At 35.4% G+C, this 17732-nt stretch overlaps 4 protein-coding genes, 1 long non-coding RNA gene and 2 pseudogenes across 5 annotated transcripts in view; 3 read left to right on the forward strand and 4 right to left on the reverse strand.

Moving 5' to 3' along the window:
- Positions 1 to 1907: 1907 nt before the first annotated feature.
- Positions 1908 to 4100, reverse strand: LOC127135186 (protein MAINTENANCE OF MERISTEMS). Its single transcript, XM_051061969.1, has 4 exons — positions 3957 to 4100; positions 3488 to 3657; positions 2729 to 3402; positions 1908 to 2632 (listed from the first exon to the last, which is right to left on the reverse strand). The coding sequence occupies exons 3-4, from the start codon at positions 2771 to 2773 to the stop codon at positions 1970 to 1972; spliced, it is 708 nt and encodes a 235-aa protein (XP_050917926.1). The 5' UTR covers positions 2774 to 3402; positions 3488 to 3657; positions 3957 to 4100; the 3' UTR covers positions 1908 to 1969.
- Positions 4101 to 4128: 28 nt separating this feature from the next.
- On the forward strand, positions 4129 to 5913 carry LOC127135188 (uncharacterized). Its single transcript, XR_007808461.1, has 3 exons — positions 4129 to 4470; positions 5093 to 5181; positions 5666 to 5913. It is a non-coding gene; the product is annotated as an uncharacterized LOC127135188 (long non-coding RNA).
- A 2046-nt stretch (positions 5914 to 7959) lies between these two features.
- Positions 7960 to 8443, reverse strand: LOC127135198 (NAD(P)H-quinone oxidoreductase subunit J, chloroplastic-like; annotated as a pseudogene).
- A 73-nt stretch (positions 8444 to 8516) lies between these two features.
- LOC127135194 (NAD(P)H-quinone oxidoreductase subunit K, chloroplastic-like) lies at positions 8517 to 9619 on the reverse strand (annotated as a pseudogene).
- A 1329-nt stretch (positions 9620 to 10948) lies between these two features.
- Positions 10949 to 13342, reverse strand: LOC127135199 (ATP synthase subunit beta, chloroplastic-like). The gene is made up of 2 exons (XM_051061975.1): positions 11489 to 13342; positions 10949 to 11436 (listed from the first exon to the last, which is right to left on the reverse strand). Exons 1-2 carry the CDS (start codon positions 12915 to 12917, stop codon positions 11009 to 11011), a joined length of 1857 nt encoding a protein of 618 aa, XP_050917932.1. The 5' UTR covers positions 12918 to 13342; the 3' UTR covers positions 10949 to 11008.
- Positions 13343 to 13485: 143 nt separating this feature from the next.
- LOC127135189 (ribulose bisphosphate carboxylase large chain) lies at positions 13486 to 15155 on the forward strand. The gene has a single exon (XM_051061970.1). The coding sequence runs from the start codon at positions 13569 to 13571 to the stop codon at positions 15015 to 15017; it is 1449 nt and encodes a 482-aa protein (XP_050917927.1). The 5' UTR covers positions 13486 to 13568; the 3' UTR covers positions 15018 to 15155.
- Positions 15156 to 15292: 137 nt separating this feature from the next.
- Positions 15293 to 17732, forward strand: part of LOC127135190 (maturase K) — a 2535-nt gene continuing 95 nt past the window's right edge. Inside the window, exon 1 of the mRNA XM_051061971.1 lies at positions 15293 to 17732. This exon is cut by the window's right edge and continues 95 nt beyond it. Coding sequence (XP_050917928.1) covers positions 16397 to 17656 — 1260 coding nt within the window. The 5' untranslated portion in view covers positions 15293 to 16396 and the 3' untranslated portion in view covers positions 17657 to 17732.

Here is a 17732-nt window from a genome sequence, read left to right on the forward strand (position 1 = left end):
GATGTAAAATGTGGGTTACATAATCATGGTTTACCTGATAGATTAGAAGGTCATTCGTTTATTGGTAGGTTGACCACAGATGAGAAGCAACATGTCGCTGATTTGGCAAAGAGACATGTAGCACCTAGAAACATTTTGCTTTCCTTGCAAGACAAGTTTCCTGAGAATGTCACTCGGATTACGCAAGTATACAAGCATAAGAGTGTGATAGAAAAAGAGATAAGAGGTCCAAGGAGTGAGATACAACATTTGTTTAAGCTTATTGAGGATGCAGGATATGTGTATTGGAGTAGAAAACAGGATGACTCGGAAGTGGTGAGAGAGATATTTTGGGCACATCCTGATTCAGTTAAGTTGTTGAATATATTTCCGATTGTGTTAGTTATGGATAGCACCTACAGGACAAACAAATATAGACAACCTTTGTTTGAAATTGTTGGCATGACATCGACTGAGTTGACTTTTGCTGTTGGATTTGCGTATATGGAGTCTGAGCAAACAGAAAATTTTTGCTGGGTATTGGAGAAATTAAAAGAGTTGTTTGTGAAGAAATACATATGTCCACAAGTGATTTTGACAGATAGAGATCTTGCTTTGATGAAAGCAATTGAAGTTGTGTTTCCCAACTCGATTAATTTGCTATGTAGATTTCACATTAACAAAAATGTTGGTGCCAAATGCAAACAACATGTGGTGAATGACCTGCAAAAGACGATAGACACATTATAGATGGAAGTTGTCTGGGCTAGTGATGAGGTTGAGTATGGTCAGCGGTTGCATCAACTTGAGCAAGCATGTGTTGATTATAGTGGATTTATTAATTATGTGAAAGACACATGGTTGACTCCACATAGGCATAGATTTGTTGGAGCATGGATTAATCGAGTCCTACATTTGGGTAACACAACGACTAATCGGTACGTCTTATAATTTTGTATGTGTTATTTTTATATTTGATATTATTTTTATGTTTTTTTTATGTGTTATTTTGACTATCTGATATTTTTAATATTTGATATTTTCAATATCTAATGGTATTTTTTATATCTGATATTTTTAGGGTTGAATCTGCTCATTGGAAGTTAAAGCAGATGTTAGGAAACAGTATAGGTGACATGGTCAAATGTTGGGAAGCCATGAATAACAACTTGAGGTTACAACTGGGAAACATTAGAGCTTCATTTCAAAAGAGTTTTTACGAAGTTGAGCACGCGCACGTAAGTCCCTTTTATGGTTATTTGCGTGGTTCCGTATCTCGAGCTGCTTTGAGACGTATTGCTGAAGAGTTATTGAGAGTTGATTATGTTGGAACTAACAGGAAAATATGTGGTTGTACTCTTAGAACATCTTATGGGTTACCTTGTGCTTGTGAGTTAGGAAGATACAGAGTAGGTGGTCAGCTGTGAGAGAATCTTTGATGATAGAATCGGTTGTCAACTGTGAGAGAATCTTTGATGATAGAATCGTTTGGTTCACAGCCACCTGAAAAATGGATGAGTCTACCAGATATGGGTTACTTGATAGCGAATCGTTATAATGTTGTACTTGTCTGTTTAGGCAATCCGTGCATCACTTTCTTTCCGATGACAAGTTCACATTCACCAAGTGTCTCTATTTATTGCATTGGTTTTGTTAACCAGAATCATTGGGTTCAGGTACGTATTTATATGTCTAAATATTTTAATTATTTCAGTTAATATTTTATGTTATATGACTTAATCTTTTAATTATTTTACTTTATCAGGTTAACATGAAAGAGGGGTTTCCATTGCCACCGGTCACATTAGATTGGAAGAAATTTCATTCTCATATAGCAACTACTTGGATGCTAGGATTTGCAGGACGTATGCAACATTGGCAATTACTTACACCTATATTAGCATGATTATGTAATCAAAACATAAATATGTAATCAAAACATGAAATCTATATTATTATGTCTATTATATTCAAAGCTTAATACATATAATCAATGTGAACGAGAAATATGCAAAGCTTCAAATAAATCAGAAAATTGTGGATCTTCCTCTTCAGCATTAACCTGTCTCAGATAGCGACGAATCAATGTAGATACACGAGCCCAGTCAGGATTAGATGGCCCGACGTCATATACAGGAACGGGTACGTCTCTAGGAGCGTCACGATGGGGAGGGACCAACCGTGGATGGGAAACACGATAATACCACTCCAGATAACCGTCTTCTACCTCAGATGGAGTGGTGGCCACGGTAGATGAACCGATCACAGCGACAACACTCTGATGGTAACTGATCCAATCAACATCAATATCCGTCGCCATCATACAATCCAGAGGTGGGGATGGAACATACTGCCTATACCCGAACTGACGTAAACATCTATCAGGCAAGTATGGAACAACTGTTTCACCCCACTTCAAACAGCCCCTGTAAAGACATATCTCATCAAATACACGCCGTGCTCTATGATCCTCAAATGGTCGCCAGATGACGTCAGTAGGTGTCAGCTCGTCCAAAATAGGTCGTAAATCATCGACCTTCAGGACTCCCTGTCTATACGACCATCTCATCGCTCGGGGAAGACCACAGTTTCCAGCAGGATTCCAATTCTCCCCTCTTTTTCCAACAGTTGGAAAATACTCGTGAATCCAACACTGTTACAAAATAAAAACATAATAAATAAAACAAATTAAGTTACAATATTTTATAAAATGAATCCAACACTTAATTAACAAAATTAAATTATATACCTGTAGGAGAGTAGGATATCCACCGAGCTGTTTGCAACTGTACATGGACGCATCTCCAAGATATCGATAGAGGGTAACTAGTGCAGCTGCTCCCCAACTATATCCTGAACATCCATCCAAGTCCCTAAACAGGAGGAGGTATCGTGCCTCTACAAGTGTAAAGGTCTTATCAGCAAATATGATGGAACCCACCAACACCAATAGATATGCTCTAGTCGCATATGCCCAGCTGGAAGTAGCCCTATGATGTACGAATATATCATATAACCACTCCAACTTGTAATACGACCCCCTGCAGCTCCGAACATGTGCTGTGCCTGACCCTGTGACACTCCTAGGTAGTCAACAGCAAGTTCAACAGCTAGCTCTTCAGTCACATCCTGAGGACTCCAAAAGATACCCCTAATGGGCAAGTGAAGTAGACATGCGACATCATCTAAAGTAATGCTCATTTCACCAAACGGCATGTGAAATGAAGATGTCTCTAGATGCCATCTTTCCACAAATGCAGAGACAAGATTTGTGTCTATCTTGTTCAGACTGGTTCTCTGCAGTGAAGCTAAACCGGATCTAGATACCCAACTCTCCATCTGTGGTGGAAGAGCCAATGGAACCCTAGAAGTCAACTTCAGTCCATGTCCGGCAACCTTCAACTCTTTCTTTGGTCCTCTTTCCTAAAAACAATTAAAACACATATTAGAAAACAAATTATAAAATATTCAACTATTATTCATTTTCAAATATAGCCCGTTTACTTACCTCACCGAACCATATATGTCGAGCAACATGATGCTCGTACTTCACCAAAAGAGACGTATCGTACGGCCCTCCTGGATATCCAGTCGGCTCAGCTGCAACTGCAGATGAAGATGCACCCCGGTCTAACGTGCGGACTGGAATCCGGCCATCTGCACCTCTTCTTCGAACCACTGCAAAAATAATGTTAAAAAAAATAATTAAAATTAAAAAGAAAAAAATTACGTACCGGAACACTTCAAAGAAGAGTTCCGGTTAGTAAAAAACACAAAAAGCCTTCCGGAACACTTTCTTAAAGAGTTCCGGTATACATCATCCAAACCGGAAGTCTTGAAGAAAGTGTTCCGGTATACAAGTATACAAACCGGAAGACTTTCTAAAAGACTTCCGGTTCAGTGTCCCTTAAAGACAACAAACCGGAACTCTTTAGAGAAGTGTTCCAGTATACAATTATCCAAACCGGAAGACTTACTCTTAAGTGTTCCGGTATACAATGCAAAAACGCCAAATATTTGTCTTCTTCGGAAGTCTTCAACGAAAATGGTAAAAAAAAATTGAAAGGGAAAATATACCCTATTTATATGAGGGTATTTTGGTCAAAAAAATTTAAATGTAGGGGTATGGGTACAATTGTAGGGGTATAGGGTAAAATTTTCTCTTCACTTTCGATAATTCGTCACCTCAACGGTATGCGCAACATTTCGCGAATAATATCGGTCGCGTTGCAACGAATTTGGCGTGTTTCAAAGTCCCCGAATCAGATTCCGAGATTGAGTCGCGGATTCAAAATTCCATTTGTTTGTCCTCGTGCGTGCGTGGAATTGAAGTAAACAAAATTGATGCGAATCTTACGTCATGTTTTAATCTTCTTCTTCAGTCACGCTCCGTTGTTGCCGTCCGTCGGTTCCGTCACGTTGTCGAATTGTTGTGGTGTGCGGTGAAGACGGTGATGAAGACGTTGATGCGTCGCGATTGAGAAATCCCTGGTATGCCCTTCTCAAATCTTTTCTTTCATTTTCTCTTTTTGGTTTCGATCTATGCCACAATCTTCTTCTCAATTTTCCTTCTTCTGTCTTCTGCGTAGTTCCGTTCTGGTTCTGTTGCGTGAGGGGTGTGTTGTTGAGAGGTGGTTCTGGTATGGAGTTTTGTTATGGAGTTGATTGGAGGGTGACGAGAGAGTTGAGAAAATGGTTAGACTGTTCTTCTACTTCTGTTACAGGTCTTGGAGCCATGGTGGGTGAAGAAGGTTCAAAGAAGGTTTTTCTTATGTGATGGAAATTGAGGTCCAGGATTTATTATCGGGTTCTGATTACCGGTTTATTGGAGTGGTTAAGAGGTTGTTACAATTAAGGAATTGTTATGTGATTGAAGGTTGGAAAAACCTGTTATTGGAAGAGGTTTTTACAGTTAGTTTGAGAGTTTGAGAGGGAACCGAGAGAGATTGCAGAAGAGAGAAAAAGATCCCTTTCAAGATGTGAACTAGGCTTGATTTATAGAGTGATTGAGAGGATGGATTCGGAAGCAATTCTGGAGGTTTGTTAGATTCAAATTCTGTTGTGGAAAGGAGTTGGTTATCAGTTAGTTAATTCTGTTTTCTTTCTTTTGCAGGTCGAGAAGTTGGTTTCCGCGTGAAGTTGGAAATGATTAATGATGTATATGGTTCACCCTTGACTATACTGATGTGTATGCATTGCCAGGTTACCTTTGAATTGGAAATTAGGATATTGGCAATTAACTACTAGGGGCTGTACTGTTAGATCCATTTAGCAATAGTGATGTATGCTTTGTAATGACTATGATGCTGGTGGTGTAATATGTTAGTTCTTGTTAAAATTTGCTAGATTGAATTGCCATGCTAGGTTGATTATGAAACTTACAATTAGTTATTGGATAGAATTGGTTAAAAGTCCATTTAATTGGGAGAAGAGAGAAGTTTATTTATTAGAAGCATTAGTTAATTGTGCTCGGTGACAGCTTTGACTGCGTGTTATGATGAACTGTTGTGCTTATGACCTGTTTGGAATTTTGTGAATATCAACATGTTGATTTTGGTATGAATGTTGAATGGTAGGTGTTGTAAGGGTTTAGGTTTGGACAGTTAGAGTTACATTGATGGTGAGGTTAATTGAATGGTTGGTTAATGATTGGAATTAACAATGTGTCTGGTTTCGAATTACGCAGGAATGATAGGCCACAAGCCATTTCAAATTATACGTAATCGGAAAAACCAAGGAAGTGGCAGTTGGAGGGAGATTAGAGTTCTGTTACGATTATTGGTTATGAGATTGAATTGTAATTTTGACATTGTTTGGAGTTGGAATTCTGAAATTATGTCTGTAATTTTAAATGGTAATTGTGATATGGAATTGAAAGGGTTGTAATGTATGAAACTGTTTGTTGTTTGAATGAAAGAAAATTGTTTGGTATTAGGTCATGTATTCTCAAGTCATGTGATTTCATGTTGTGTGTGGCAAATGGTTTGAAATGTTTGGTTCTTTGTAACTTTGAGGATTGTTTTGGAATGTATGGAGAATGTCTTTTATTTTATACATATAATATATCCATATCGATTTATACATATCCATTCGAATTCTAAAAAATTGGATGGATTATCAAAAGAAATTGGATTGGATAAGTAATTAAAAATTAGATCTTTCTATTGAATTTCTAAATAAATGTCGAATTACAAATTAATAAATAGATTTTAATAATTTTTGTTTTGTTATTATAAGGTCTGTATCTGTCTGTTCGAAGGAAAAAAAGAATCGAATATTAGAGTATTCTAAATTCTATCAAAAAAGAATAGAAGGGGAGACATCTAAGATAGAGATATATGTAGTATATATCTCTGTATATTGAATTGCGAATACAGAGATAATAGAATCATTTCTGGTTCGACTAAATTATGGGTATTTGATATAGATGAAAGAAAATCAATCAAGAAAAAACAAATAGAAGGAAATTTTCCCCCACCCAATATGAGTGTAGGTTTCGAATAAATTCAACAGTTCCAGCATATAATTCTCATAATACTCATAATACAAACAAATGAAAAAAACAGCATAATGCGATATGATATCAATCTCAAAGAAAAAACGGGGGATATGGCGAAATTGGTAGACGCTACGGACTTAATTGGATTGAGCCTTGGTATGGAAACTTACCAAGTGAAAACTTTCAAATTCAGAGAAACCCTGGAATTCAAAATGGGCAATCCTGAGCCAAATCCTTCTTTCTGAAAACAAATAAAAGTTCAGAAAGTGAAAATCAAAAAAGGATAGGTGCAGAGACTCAATGGAAGCTGTTCTAACAAATGGAGTTGACAACATTCAATTGATTAATGAAGATTTATAACTTCTATTTGTAACCATTTTGATTCTATCACAATGGAAACATTAGAATCAATTATAACTGGAAGAAAAAATGACTGAATATTCATTGCTCAAATCAATCACTCCACCATAATCTGATGGATCTTTTGAATAACTGATTAATCAGACGAGAATAAAGATAGAGTCCCATTCTACATGTCAATACCGACATCAATGAAAGTTATAGTAAGAGGAAAATCCGTCGACTTTAGAAATCGTGAGGGTTCAAGTCCCTCTATCCCCAAAAGCCAATTAAATCCCCTCATTTTGATGGCCCTTTTTTTATTTAGTTGACATAGACTCAAGTAATTTCTTAAAATTAGGGTGGTGCTCAAGAATGGTCGGGATAACTCAACTGGTAGAGCAGAGGACTGAAAATCCTCGTGTCACCAGTTCAAATCTGTTCCCGGCGACTCATTATGTATGAGTATCTATTCCCATATTTCTTTTCAAAAATTGGGGGAATAGATAGATATTTATTAGTGGTCTTAATCATCATACATAATTTATGTAGGTGTACGGAGATATGCTCTTTCTAGATGAAGAATGAATAGATGTATATTCTAGGTATCAAAAGGAAGTCTGAAAATGAATGATTCAAGTTTGTTTCTATTTTTTGTGCGCTGCAATAACGAATGTTAATATTTCAATTGAAACAATATTCAAATGGTTAAATTAGTTGGTTGAAAGACCAAAAAGTGGAATCTAGGGGAGTTCATAGGTGAGAATAGTCAAAATTTATCTGAGATACATTATCCAAAAATCTGGTCCATTTCTTTGTATTTAATCGTACTTTTTATTTTTCTTAGCCAGATACCTAATTGATGCTGATGTGCATCTTACATAGTTAATGATGCATAACTTTTTCAGTTCATCCTATTGGCTCGTCCGAAATAAGGATTGCTCCATCCCATTTTTGAATCTCAATGAATCCCTATATTATTGTCTTTTTTATTTATCAATTTTCTTATTTATCATAATCTAGAATAAGATAAGAATGAAACCTCTATTGTTCTGTCTAATCTATAAGAAAAAGAAAATGTCCATACAATTATTTCTTTAATATCTGGGGTTGTCGAAGTTCTGATTACTTTCTTATTTTTATCATTTAGTGAGCATCTTATATTTCATAAAAATTGGGGGCGATATAATCTTTACGCAAAGGCCATCCTATCCAACTTTCGGGCATTAAAATACGTTTAAAACGCGGATGATTATCATAATGGATTCCTAACATATCATAAGATTCACTTTCTTAAAAATCTGCACTTTTCCAAACCCAGAAAAGAGAAGGAATTCTCGGATTTTGCCTTGGGGTAAATACTTTTATGCATAACTCTTCGGGTTGATCTAGACTATACTTTATTCTCGTAAGATGATAGACACTCGCTAATAGTCCTCCTGGTGCTACATCATAGGCACATTGGGAACGTAGATAATTGTAACCAGATACATATAAAATAACAGCAATCGAATGCCAATCCTCGAGCTTTATTTGTAAAGTCTTTATTCCTTGGTAATAAAAACCCAAAGATCTATGAACTATTCCGTGTTTGACTAGCGAAACAGACAAATTACCTTGCATTTTTTGACTTCTCCCAAAACAAATTCCGTATTTACATTACAATGAATTTTTTAAAGATTGACTTGCTTGCTATTTCTTATTGTATTTTGTACAAAAGGATGCTATTTAATTCACTTTTTCGTTCGTCGCAGGATACTGAACTTTTTTATATTTCAAAAATGTGTCAAAGGTCATCTCTGAAATAGATGATGGTTGATAGAATAATCCTTGATTAGAATTGTCGGTATGAGTACTACGTCCAACATAAAATTTGTGGTTGGTAGTAAAAGACCTATTCTCTCGTTGATAACTAATTGGATCTTCATCGATTTCTCGAGATATTTTCTTACGAAGTTTTGTTATAGCATCTATAACAGCTTCCGGTTTAGGTGGACAGCCTGGCAAATAGACATCCACAGGAATTAGCGTATCCACGCCCCGAACAGTACTATAAGAATCGGTACTGAACATACCTCCTGTAATTGTACAGGCTCCCATAGCAATAACATATTTTGGTTCGGGCATTTGCTCATATAATCGAACTAAAGAAGGAGCCATTTTCATAGTTACGGTGCCCGCTGTTAAAATGAGGTATGCCTGCCTAGGACTAGAGCGTGGTACCAGTCCATAACGATCGAAGTCAAATCGCGATCCTATTAATGAAGCAAATTCAATGAAGCAACAACTAGTACCATACAGAAGCGGCCATAAACTGGATAGTCTTGACCAATTTGAAAGATCCTTTAATGTAGTAGAAATAACTGAATTATTGGTTTTTTGATCAAGTAAGGGAAACTCAATGGAATTCATAACTGTCTCAATGTTTTGTTTAATTGTCTAAATATTCAAGAATTAAGACCATTCTAATGCTCCCTTTCACCATGCATAAACTAAACCAACAATTAGGATAAGCACGAAGATGAAAGCTTATAGAAATACGGATACCCCCAATACATCAAAACTCATTTCCCATGGGTAAAGAAAGACTGTTTCAACATCAAAAACAACAAAAACTAGAGCAAACATATAATAACGGATTTGAAATTGTAACCAAGCATCGCCCATCGGTTCTATTCCAGATTCATAACTAGAAAGTTTTTCCGGCCCTTTCCTAATTGGAGCTAAAATTCCAGAAATGAGAAATGCCAAAATAGGAATCAAGATCGATATTATTAGAAATGTCCAAAAAATATCATATTCATAAAGAAAAAACATAAATGTACTCCTATGAATGTGGAAAATATACTAGATTCATATTAATTCTTAGTCGATTTGAATTGAAAATTTCAAATTCTTAGATTCATTAGTCTAATCTAAATCGAAATGCTTTGTATTTTATTAAGTTTACATTATTTCTAATAAAATTGAAATTAGTATCTGAGTATACTAATATCATTCTATCATTCTTTGTATTCCAAAAAGTATTTCAAGTATATTTATACTACTAGTATAATATTACTAGTATTTCGTATTCAATATAGTACTAATATAATAAATATAGTATTATTAGAAATCTATTTGTAATGACAGATATGAGATAATAAATAGAAATCTGAGTAGTATCGGTAGTAATACTAGGGCTATACGGACTCGAACCGTAGACCTTCTCGGTAAAACAGATCAAACTATTCTTATCAAAATGATTTGAATTGTTTTAAAGACCCAACGTGCGTTTTTTTTTTGCATTGGGCTTTTTCATTAACTGATAGAAATATCAATTAGTCTACCATCTTTTTTCTTTCCACAAAGAAAAAGGAAATGACTCCCTGTGCTCTGATTTCTTATTTAGATGAAAATCTAAGAGCACTACCAAAGTTTTTCAGAGAAGAAGGTTATCCTGACGTAGGTCTGCTTCTGGCCTGGATCAACTTAAGTTAAATGGACTCTCTATCAACCTACTTAAATAAAATATAAAATAGGAAATGAAACTTCATACACCTTAAAGTTCATAAGATAGTAAGAAAAGAGAATTTTTTTGAGGTCCCTAAACTCATTGCCTAGCATTGAATAGATTAAGTATTCACCTTATCAATATCTCAAATCCATTATGGATTCCATTTGACGTCTAAATCCTTTGCCAGGCTATTGTTCTCGTATTTTGTTCCTGGAGTAAGACATCGATTTATCAATTAAGATCAACTCTTTTAATTACATGATGGACTCCTATGAAAAAACATTGGCGCATGTGTAAACGAGGCGCTCTACCTAACTGAGCTATAGCCCTTGTGCTTTTGATACATACATATTGGATGATATTCGATAAATAAATTCTTGTCAAGATAAATATTACATTACATCATCCAATCTCTTTGGTTTATATTGCGTTTGTATTGTTTATAAGTAATATAACATTTAGATGGCCATTGATCTGATAAACAACGACTTTTTTTATTTAGGATGATAAATGACCTACTTAACTCAGTGGTTAGAGTATTGTTTTCATACGGCAGGAGTCATTGGTTCAAATCCAATAGAAGGTAAGATATTGGGAGAACTTATTAGATACCAGTGATTCCGATATCTAATAAGTTTTTCTACTCACCATTTTTTTTTATTGTAATTTTCCATCTTTTTTCTTGCACCAACTTGTTAGGAGATCCTCTTGATAGTCTCTACGATAGCCTCTACTCGTGTCTTAGCTCGCCGGAGAGATAGATTTGCTTCAATTGTTTCTCTCTTGCCTTCAGCCTTATTTAAGTTCGCTTCTGCTATTTGAAGAGTTTGTTGTGCTTCTTGTGGATTAATGTCACTAGCGCTTTCTGCATCAGTTACTAAAATAGTGATCTCATTATTGCCTATTCTAGCAAAACCGCCCATCAGAGCCATCGTTAACCATCGGTCCTTAAGGCGTATTCTCAAAATACCTATATCTAAAGCTGTGGCAATAGGCGCATGATTTTGTAATACCCCAATTTGTCCACTATTAGTAGATAAAATAATTTCTTTCACTTCGGAATCCCAAACAATTCGATTGGGGGTCAGTACACAAAGATTAAAAGTCATTTCTTGAATTTGTTCTCCATTTCTAAGTTAAGTTCGTAGCCTTCGCAGTAGCTTCATCGATATTACCCACCAAATAAAAGGCTTGTTCAGGAAGACTATCTAATTCTCCAGAAAGAATCAATTGAAATCCTCTAATTGTTTCTGCTAGACCAACATATTTCCCTGGAGAACCGGTAAATACTTCTGCTACGAAAAAAGGTTGTGAGAAGAAACGTTCAATTTTTCGTGCTCTTGCTACGGTTAAGCGATCCTCTTCGGATACTTCGTCCAACCCAAGAATAGCTATCATGTCCTGAAGTTCTTTGTAACGTTGTAACGTTTGTTTAACTCTTTGCGCAGTTTCATAATGTTCTTCACCGACGATACGAGGTTGGAGCATGGTTGACGTTGAATCTAAAGGATCTACTGCTGGATAGATACCTTTGGCAGCTAATCCTCTTGATAGTACAGTAGTTGCATCCAAATGTGCAAATGTCGTGGCAGGAGCAGGATCGGTCAAATCGTCTGCAGGTACATAAACTGCTTGAATAGAAGTTATAGACCCTTCTTTGGTAGAAGTAATTCTTTCTTGTAAAGTACCCATTTCAGTACCCAGGGTAGGTTGATAACCCACAGCGGAAGGCATTCGGCCCAATAAGGCAGATACTTCGGATCCGGCTTGGACAAAACGGAAGATATTGTCGATAAATAAAAGGACGTCCTGCTCATTGACATCTCGGAAATATTCTGCCATAGTTAGGGCAGTTAAACCAACTCTCATACGAGCTCCGGGGGGTTCATTCATTTGACCGTAGACTAGAGCTACTTTTGATTCCGCAATATTTTTTTCATTAATTACTCTGGATTCTTTCATTTCCATATAAAGATCATTTCCCTCACGAGTACGCTCACCTACTCCGCCAAATACGGATACACCTCCATGAGCTTTGGCAATGTTATTGATCAATTCCATAATGAGTACTGTTTTACCTACCCCAGCTCCACCGAAAAGTCCTATTTTTCCGCCACGGCGATAAGGAGCTAAAAGATCGACTACTTTAATTCCTGTTTCAAAAATGGATAATTGTGTATCTAACTGTATAAAAGCAGGCGCAGATCTATGAATAGGAGATGTTGTGCGAGTATCAGGACCCAAATTATCAATAGGCTCTCCAAGCACGTTGAAAATTCGACCTAGGGTTGCTCCGCCGACTGGAACACTTAGAGCAGCTCCCGTGTCAATCACTTCCATTCCTCTCTTTAGACCATCTGTAGCACTCATAGCTACAGCTCTAATTCGATTATTTCCTAATAATTGCTGTACTTCACAAGTTACGTTAATTTGTTTGCCAACCGTATCTCGACCTTGAACTATCAGAGCGTTGTAAATATAAGGCATCTTCCCTGGTGGAAAAACTACATCGAGTACCGGACCGATTATTTGCGTGATACGCCCCAGATTTTTGTTTTCAAGTACAGAAACCTCAGTATCAGAAGGGGGAGGAGTTATTGTCATATTGCAAAATATCGTTTTTTTTTTATTTAAAAAAATGTTCGATAACAAAGCAAGTGGTTAATGATATTGAATAATAAATGTAAGTTAATAATCGATTTTCTTGGTACCATCCAATCAATTCAATTGTTTTAAAATTTCAATGATTGAATTTTCAAGGTCAACCCAGTCATCTAGATTATAGACAATACTATATTATCTATGGAATTAGAACCTGAACTTTGTTTATGATTCCGTTTTTCTATCTCATTGGTCCTTCTTTTTTATTTCCTCAGCATAGGATTTATACTTAGCATATCATTTTTACCAATTTTTCTTTTTATTGGGAAAATTCTGCCGATTTTTACATCTAGGATTTACATATACAACATAGATCACTGTCAAGGTCAAGAATATCTTTTTTATTATTTAGATTAGAAAATGATATTCCAAAAAAAAAATAAGAGACTAAAAAAAACGGTTGGGTTGCGCCATACATATGAAAAAGTATAAAAATAATGATGTATTTCCCAAATCAAATATCATGGTAAAATTTAACAATGACCCATTCAGATTCATTGATTATATTAGTTGATGGATCATTTGTAAAAAGGTTTTATTAACTCCTAAGTTATGTTGAGTAGACCTTGTTGTTGTTGCTATAATTCTTAATTCATGCGTTGTAGGGGGAGATTTATGTCACCACAAACAGAAACGAAAGCAAAGGTTGGGTTCAAAGCTGGTGTTAAAGATTATAAATTGACTTATTATACTCCTGACTATCAAACCAAAGATACTGATATCTTGGCAGCATTCCGAGTAACTCCTCAACCTGGAGTTCCGCCTGAAGAAGCAGGTGCAGCGGTAGCTGCAGAATCTTCCACTGGTACATGGACAACTGTGTGGACCGATGGACTTACGAGCCTCGATCGTTATAAAGGACGCTGCTACGAGATCGAGCCTGTTCCTGGAGAAGATAATCAATTTATTGCTTATGTAGCTTATCCCTTAGACCTTTTTGAAGAAGGTTCTGTTACTAACATGTTTACCTCCATTGTAGGTAATGTATTTGGGTTCAAGGCCTTGCGTGCTCTACGTCTGGAAGATTTGCGAATCCCTTATGCTTATGTTAAAACTTTCCAAGGTCCTCCTCACGGAATCCAAGTTGAGAGAGATAAATTGAACAAGTATGGACGTCCCCTATTGGGATGTACTATTAAACCAAAATTGGGTTTATCCGCTAAGAATTATGGTAGAGCAGTTTATGAATGTCTCCGCGGGGGACTTGATTTTACCAAAGATGATGAAAATGTGAACTCCCAACCATTTATGCGTTGGAGAGACCGTTTCTTATTTTGTGCCGAAGCAATTTATAAATCACAGGCCGAAACAGGTGAAATCAAAGGACATTATTTGAATGCTACTGCGGGTACATGTGAAGAAATGCTAAAAAGAGCTGTATTTGCTAGAGAATTGGGCGTTCCTATCGTAATGCATGACTACTTAACAGGTGGATTCACTGCAAATACTACCCTGTCTCACTATTGCCGGGATAATGGTCTACTTCTTCATATCCACCGTGCAATGCATGCAGTTATCGATAGACAAAAAAATCATGGTATGCACTTTCGTGTATTAGCTAAAGCCTTACGTTTGTCTGGTGGAGATCATATTCACGCTGGTACTGTAGTAGGTAAACTTGAAGGAGAAAGGGAGATTACTTTAGGTTTTGTTGATTTACTACGTGATGATTATATTAAAAAAGATAGAAGTCGCGGTATTTATTTCACTCAGGATTGGGTTTCTTTACCAGGTGTTATCCCTGTTGCTTCAGGGGGTATTCACGTTTGGCATATGCCTGCTCTGACCGAGATATTTGGAGATGATTTTGTACTCCAATTCGGTGGAGGAACTTTAGGACACCCTTGGGGAAATGCACCTGGTGCCGTAGCGAATCGAGTAGCTCTGGAAGCATGTGTACAAGCTCGGAATGAGGGACGTGATCTTGCTCGCGAGGGTAATGCAATTATCCGTGAAGCTTGCAAATGGAGTCCTGAATTAGCTGCTGCTTGTGAAGTCTGGAAGGAAATCAAATTTGAATTCCCAGCAATGGATACTTTGTAATCCAGTAATAATCATTCGTTCTATTAATTTCCATTAAACTCGGCCCAATCTTTTACTAAAAGGTTGAGCCGAATACTGTACACAATACTTGTTGTTTGTATCTATAATAAATCCTATCGATCCGAAGGATCGATATATATATATATATATATATATATATATATATATATATATATATATATATATATATATATATATATATATATATATATATATATATATATATATATATATATCAACACTAATATTGACAACAGTGTATCAAAAAAATATAATCTGATCGTGAATAAATGGATCGATTGACTCATGTCAGATAGGTTTTTTACTTAATCTTAATGGTGGATTCGTTGTATTTTGTTTGATACAAACAAGAAGTTTTTTTTTATTCAAAGTGAAATAGAAATATGAAAAATATGTAAAAAATAATAATAATTTAAAACTATAGTAATACACAAATAACTACTGTCCTAAATAAGTGGTCTATCATTTTTGATTCTCAATTTTTTTTCTGTTTTTTTTCATTGTAATTTAATGTAATGTGTAACATTTGATTCTATTATTTATAGAATTTCATCTTTTTTTTTATTACGATTGGCTATACACATCCTTGTATGTAATTTGATTAGGGTTGCTAACTCAATGGTAGAGTACTCGGCTTTTAAGTGCGACTCCATTTTTTACACATTTCTATGAACTAATTGGTTCATCCCTACCATCGGTAGGGTTTGTAAGACCACGACTGATCCAGAAAGGAATGAATGGAAAAAGCAGCATGTCGTATCAACGGTGAATTCTAAAATTTTTTCATTCATATTGGATCCGACCAATATTTTTCTTTGAATTGTTGACTCGGAACAAATGAATTACGTTGGGTTGAATTAATAAAGGTATGGAGCTTAGCTGCTCCAATTATAGGGAAACAAAAAGCAACGAGCTTTCATTTTTTATTTGAATGATTACCATATCTAATTATACGTTAAAAAAGGATTAGTGCTTGCTGTGGAAAAACTTTTTCCCACGAATGGATTAAGGATTTTTGTTATGAGTCCTAATTATTAGCTATACCCCATTATGTTATGGGGTAGCAAGAAATATGTAGAAGAAAGAGTATATTGATAAAGATATTTTTTTCCAAAATCAAAAGAGCGATTGGTCCAAAAAATAAAGGATTTCTAACTAGCTTGTTAAAATGAGAAGGAACAAGCGAGGGGAGATAGTCCATTAATCGGTTTTAACTCGTTTTCTAGGTATCTATTCATATTTGTTTTTGATTTCAATTCGAATATAGATATAGAATACCTTGTTTTGACTGTATCGCACTATGTATCATTTGAGAATCCAATGAATCTCTGATCCTTTGACCAAATCGAATTTAGAAAATGAAGGAATATCAAGTATATTTAGAACGATCTAGATCTCGCCAACAGGACTTCCTATACCCACTTCTTTTTAGGGAGTATATTTATGGACTTGCTTATAGTCATCATTTTCATAGATCCATTTTTTTGGAAAATGTAGGTTATGACAATAAATATAGTTTACTAATTGTAAAACGGTTAATTACTCGAATGTATCAACAGAATCATTTAATCATTTCGGCTAAGTATTCTCCCAAAAATCCATTTTGGGGGTATAATAAGAATTTGGATTGTCAAATAATATCAGAGGGTTTTGCCATCGTCGTGGAAATTCCATTTTTCCGACAATTAAGCTCTTCCTTCGAGGAGGCAGAAATCCTCAAATCTTTTAAAAATTTGAGATCAATTCATTCCATTTTCCCCTTTTTGGAAGATAAATTTACATATTTAAATTATGTGTCAGATATACGAATACCCTATCCTATCCATCTGGAAATCTTAGTTCAAATCCTTCGATACTGGGTGAAAGATGCCCTTATTTTCATTTATTACGGCTGTTTCTTTATCATTTTTGTAATTGGAATAGTTTTATTACTACAAAAAAAATCGATTTTGACTTTTTCAAAAAGTAATCCAAGATTATTTTTGTTCCTCCATAATTTTTATGTATGTGAATATGAATATATCCTCGTTTTTCTACGTAATAAATCCTCTCATTTAGGATTCAAATCTTTTAGCATTTTTTTTGAACGAATTTTTTTTTATGGAAAAAGAGAGCATCTTGGAAAAGTTTTTGCTAAAGATTTTTCGTATCCTTTAACATTCTTCAAGGATCCTAACATTCATTATGTTCGATATCAAGGAAAATGCATTCTGGCTTCAAAGAATGCGCATTTTTTGATGAATAAATGGAAACACTATTTTATCCATTTATGGCAATGTTTTTTTGATGTTTGGTCTCAACCAAGAATGATCAATATAAACCCATTATCCGAACATTCATTTCAGCTTTTAGGCTATTTTTCAAATGTGCGACGAAATCGTTCAGTGGTACGGAGTCAAATGCTGCAAAATACATTTCTAATCGAAATTGTTATCAAAAAATTGGATATAATAGTTCCAGTTATTCCTATAATTAGATCCTTGGCTAAAGAGAAATTTTGTAATGTATTAGGGGAGCCCATTAGTAAGCCGGTCTGGGCCGATTCATCCGATTTTGATATTATTGATCGATTTTTGCGAATATGCAGAAATCTTTCCCATTATTATAATGGATCCTAAAAAAAAAGTTTGTATCGAATAAAATATATACTTCGGCTTTCTTGTATTAAAACTTTGGCTTGTAAACACAAAAGTA

Source organism: Lathyrus oleraceus, chromosome 4 (assembly GCF_024323335.1).
Source record: "Lathyrus oleraceus cultivar Zhongwan6 chromosome 4, CAAS_Psat_ZW6_1.0, whole genome shotgun sequence".
Classification (NCBI taxonomy): Eukaryota; Viridiplantae; Streptophyta; class Magnoliopsida; order Fabales; family Fabaceae; genus Lathyrus; species Lathyrus oleraceus.

Bases quoted from the DNA above. Each gene is read 5' to 3' on its own strand.
- LOC127135199 (XM_051061975.1), bottom strand. From the start codon at position 12,917: ATGACAATAACTCCTCCCCCTTCTGATACTGAGGTTTCTGTACTTGAA. The intron at 11,437-11,488 runs GTAATATCGATG...TTAGAAATGGAG, and splicing joins ACAAGCCTTTTATTTGGTGG to AACAAATTCAAGAAATGACT.
- LOC127135189 (XM_051061970.1), top strand. From the start codon at position 13,569: ATGCGTTGTAGGGGGAGATTTATGTCACCACAAACAGAAACGAAAGCA.
- LOC127135186 (XM_051061969.1), bottom strand. From the start codon at position 2,773: ATGTACAGTTGCAAACAGCTCGGTGGATATCCTACTCTCCTACAG. The intron at 2,633-2,728 runs GTATATAATTTA...ATTTTGTAACAG, and splicing joins GATATCCTACTCTCCTACAG to TGTTGGATTCACGAGTATTT.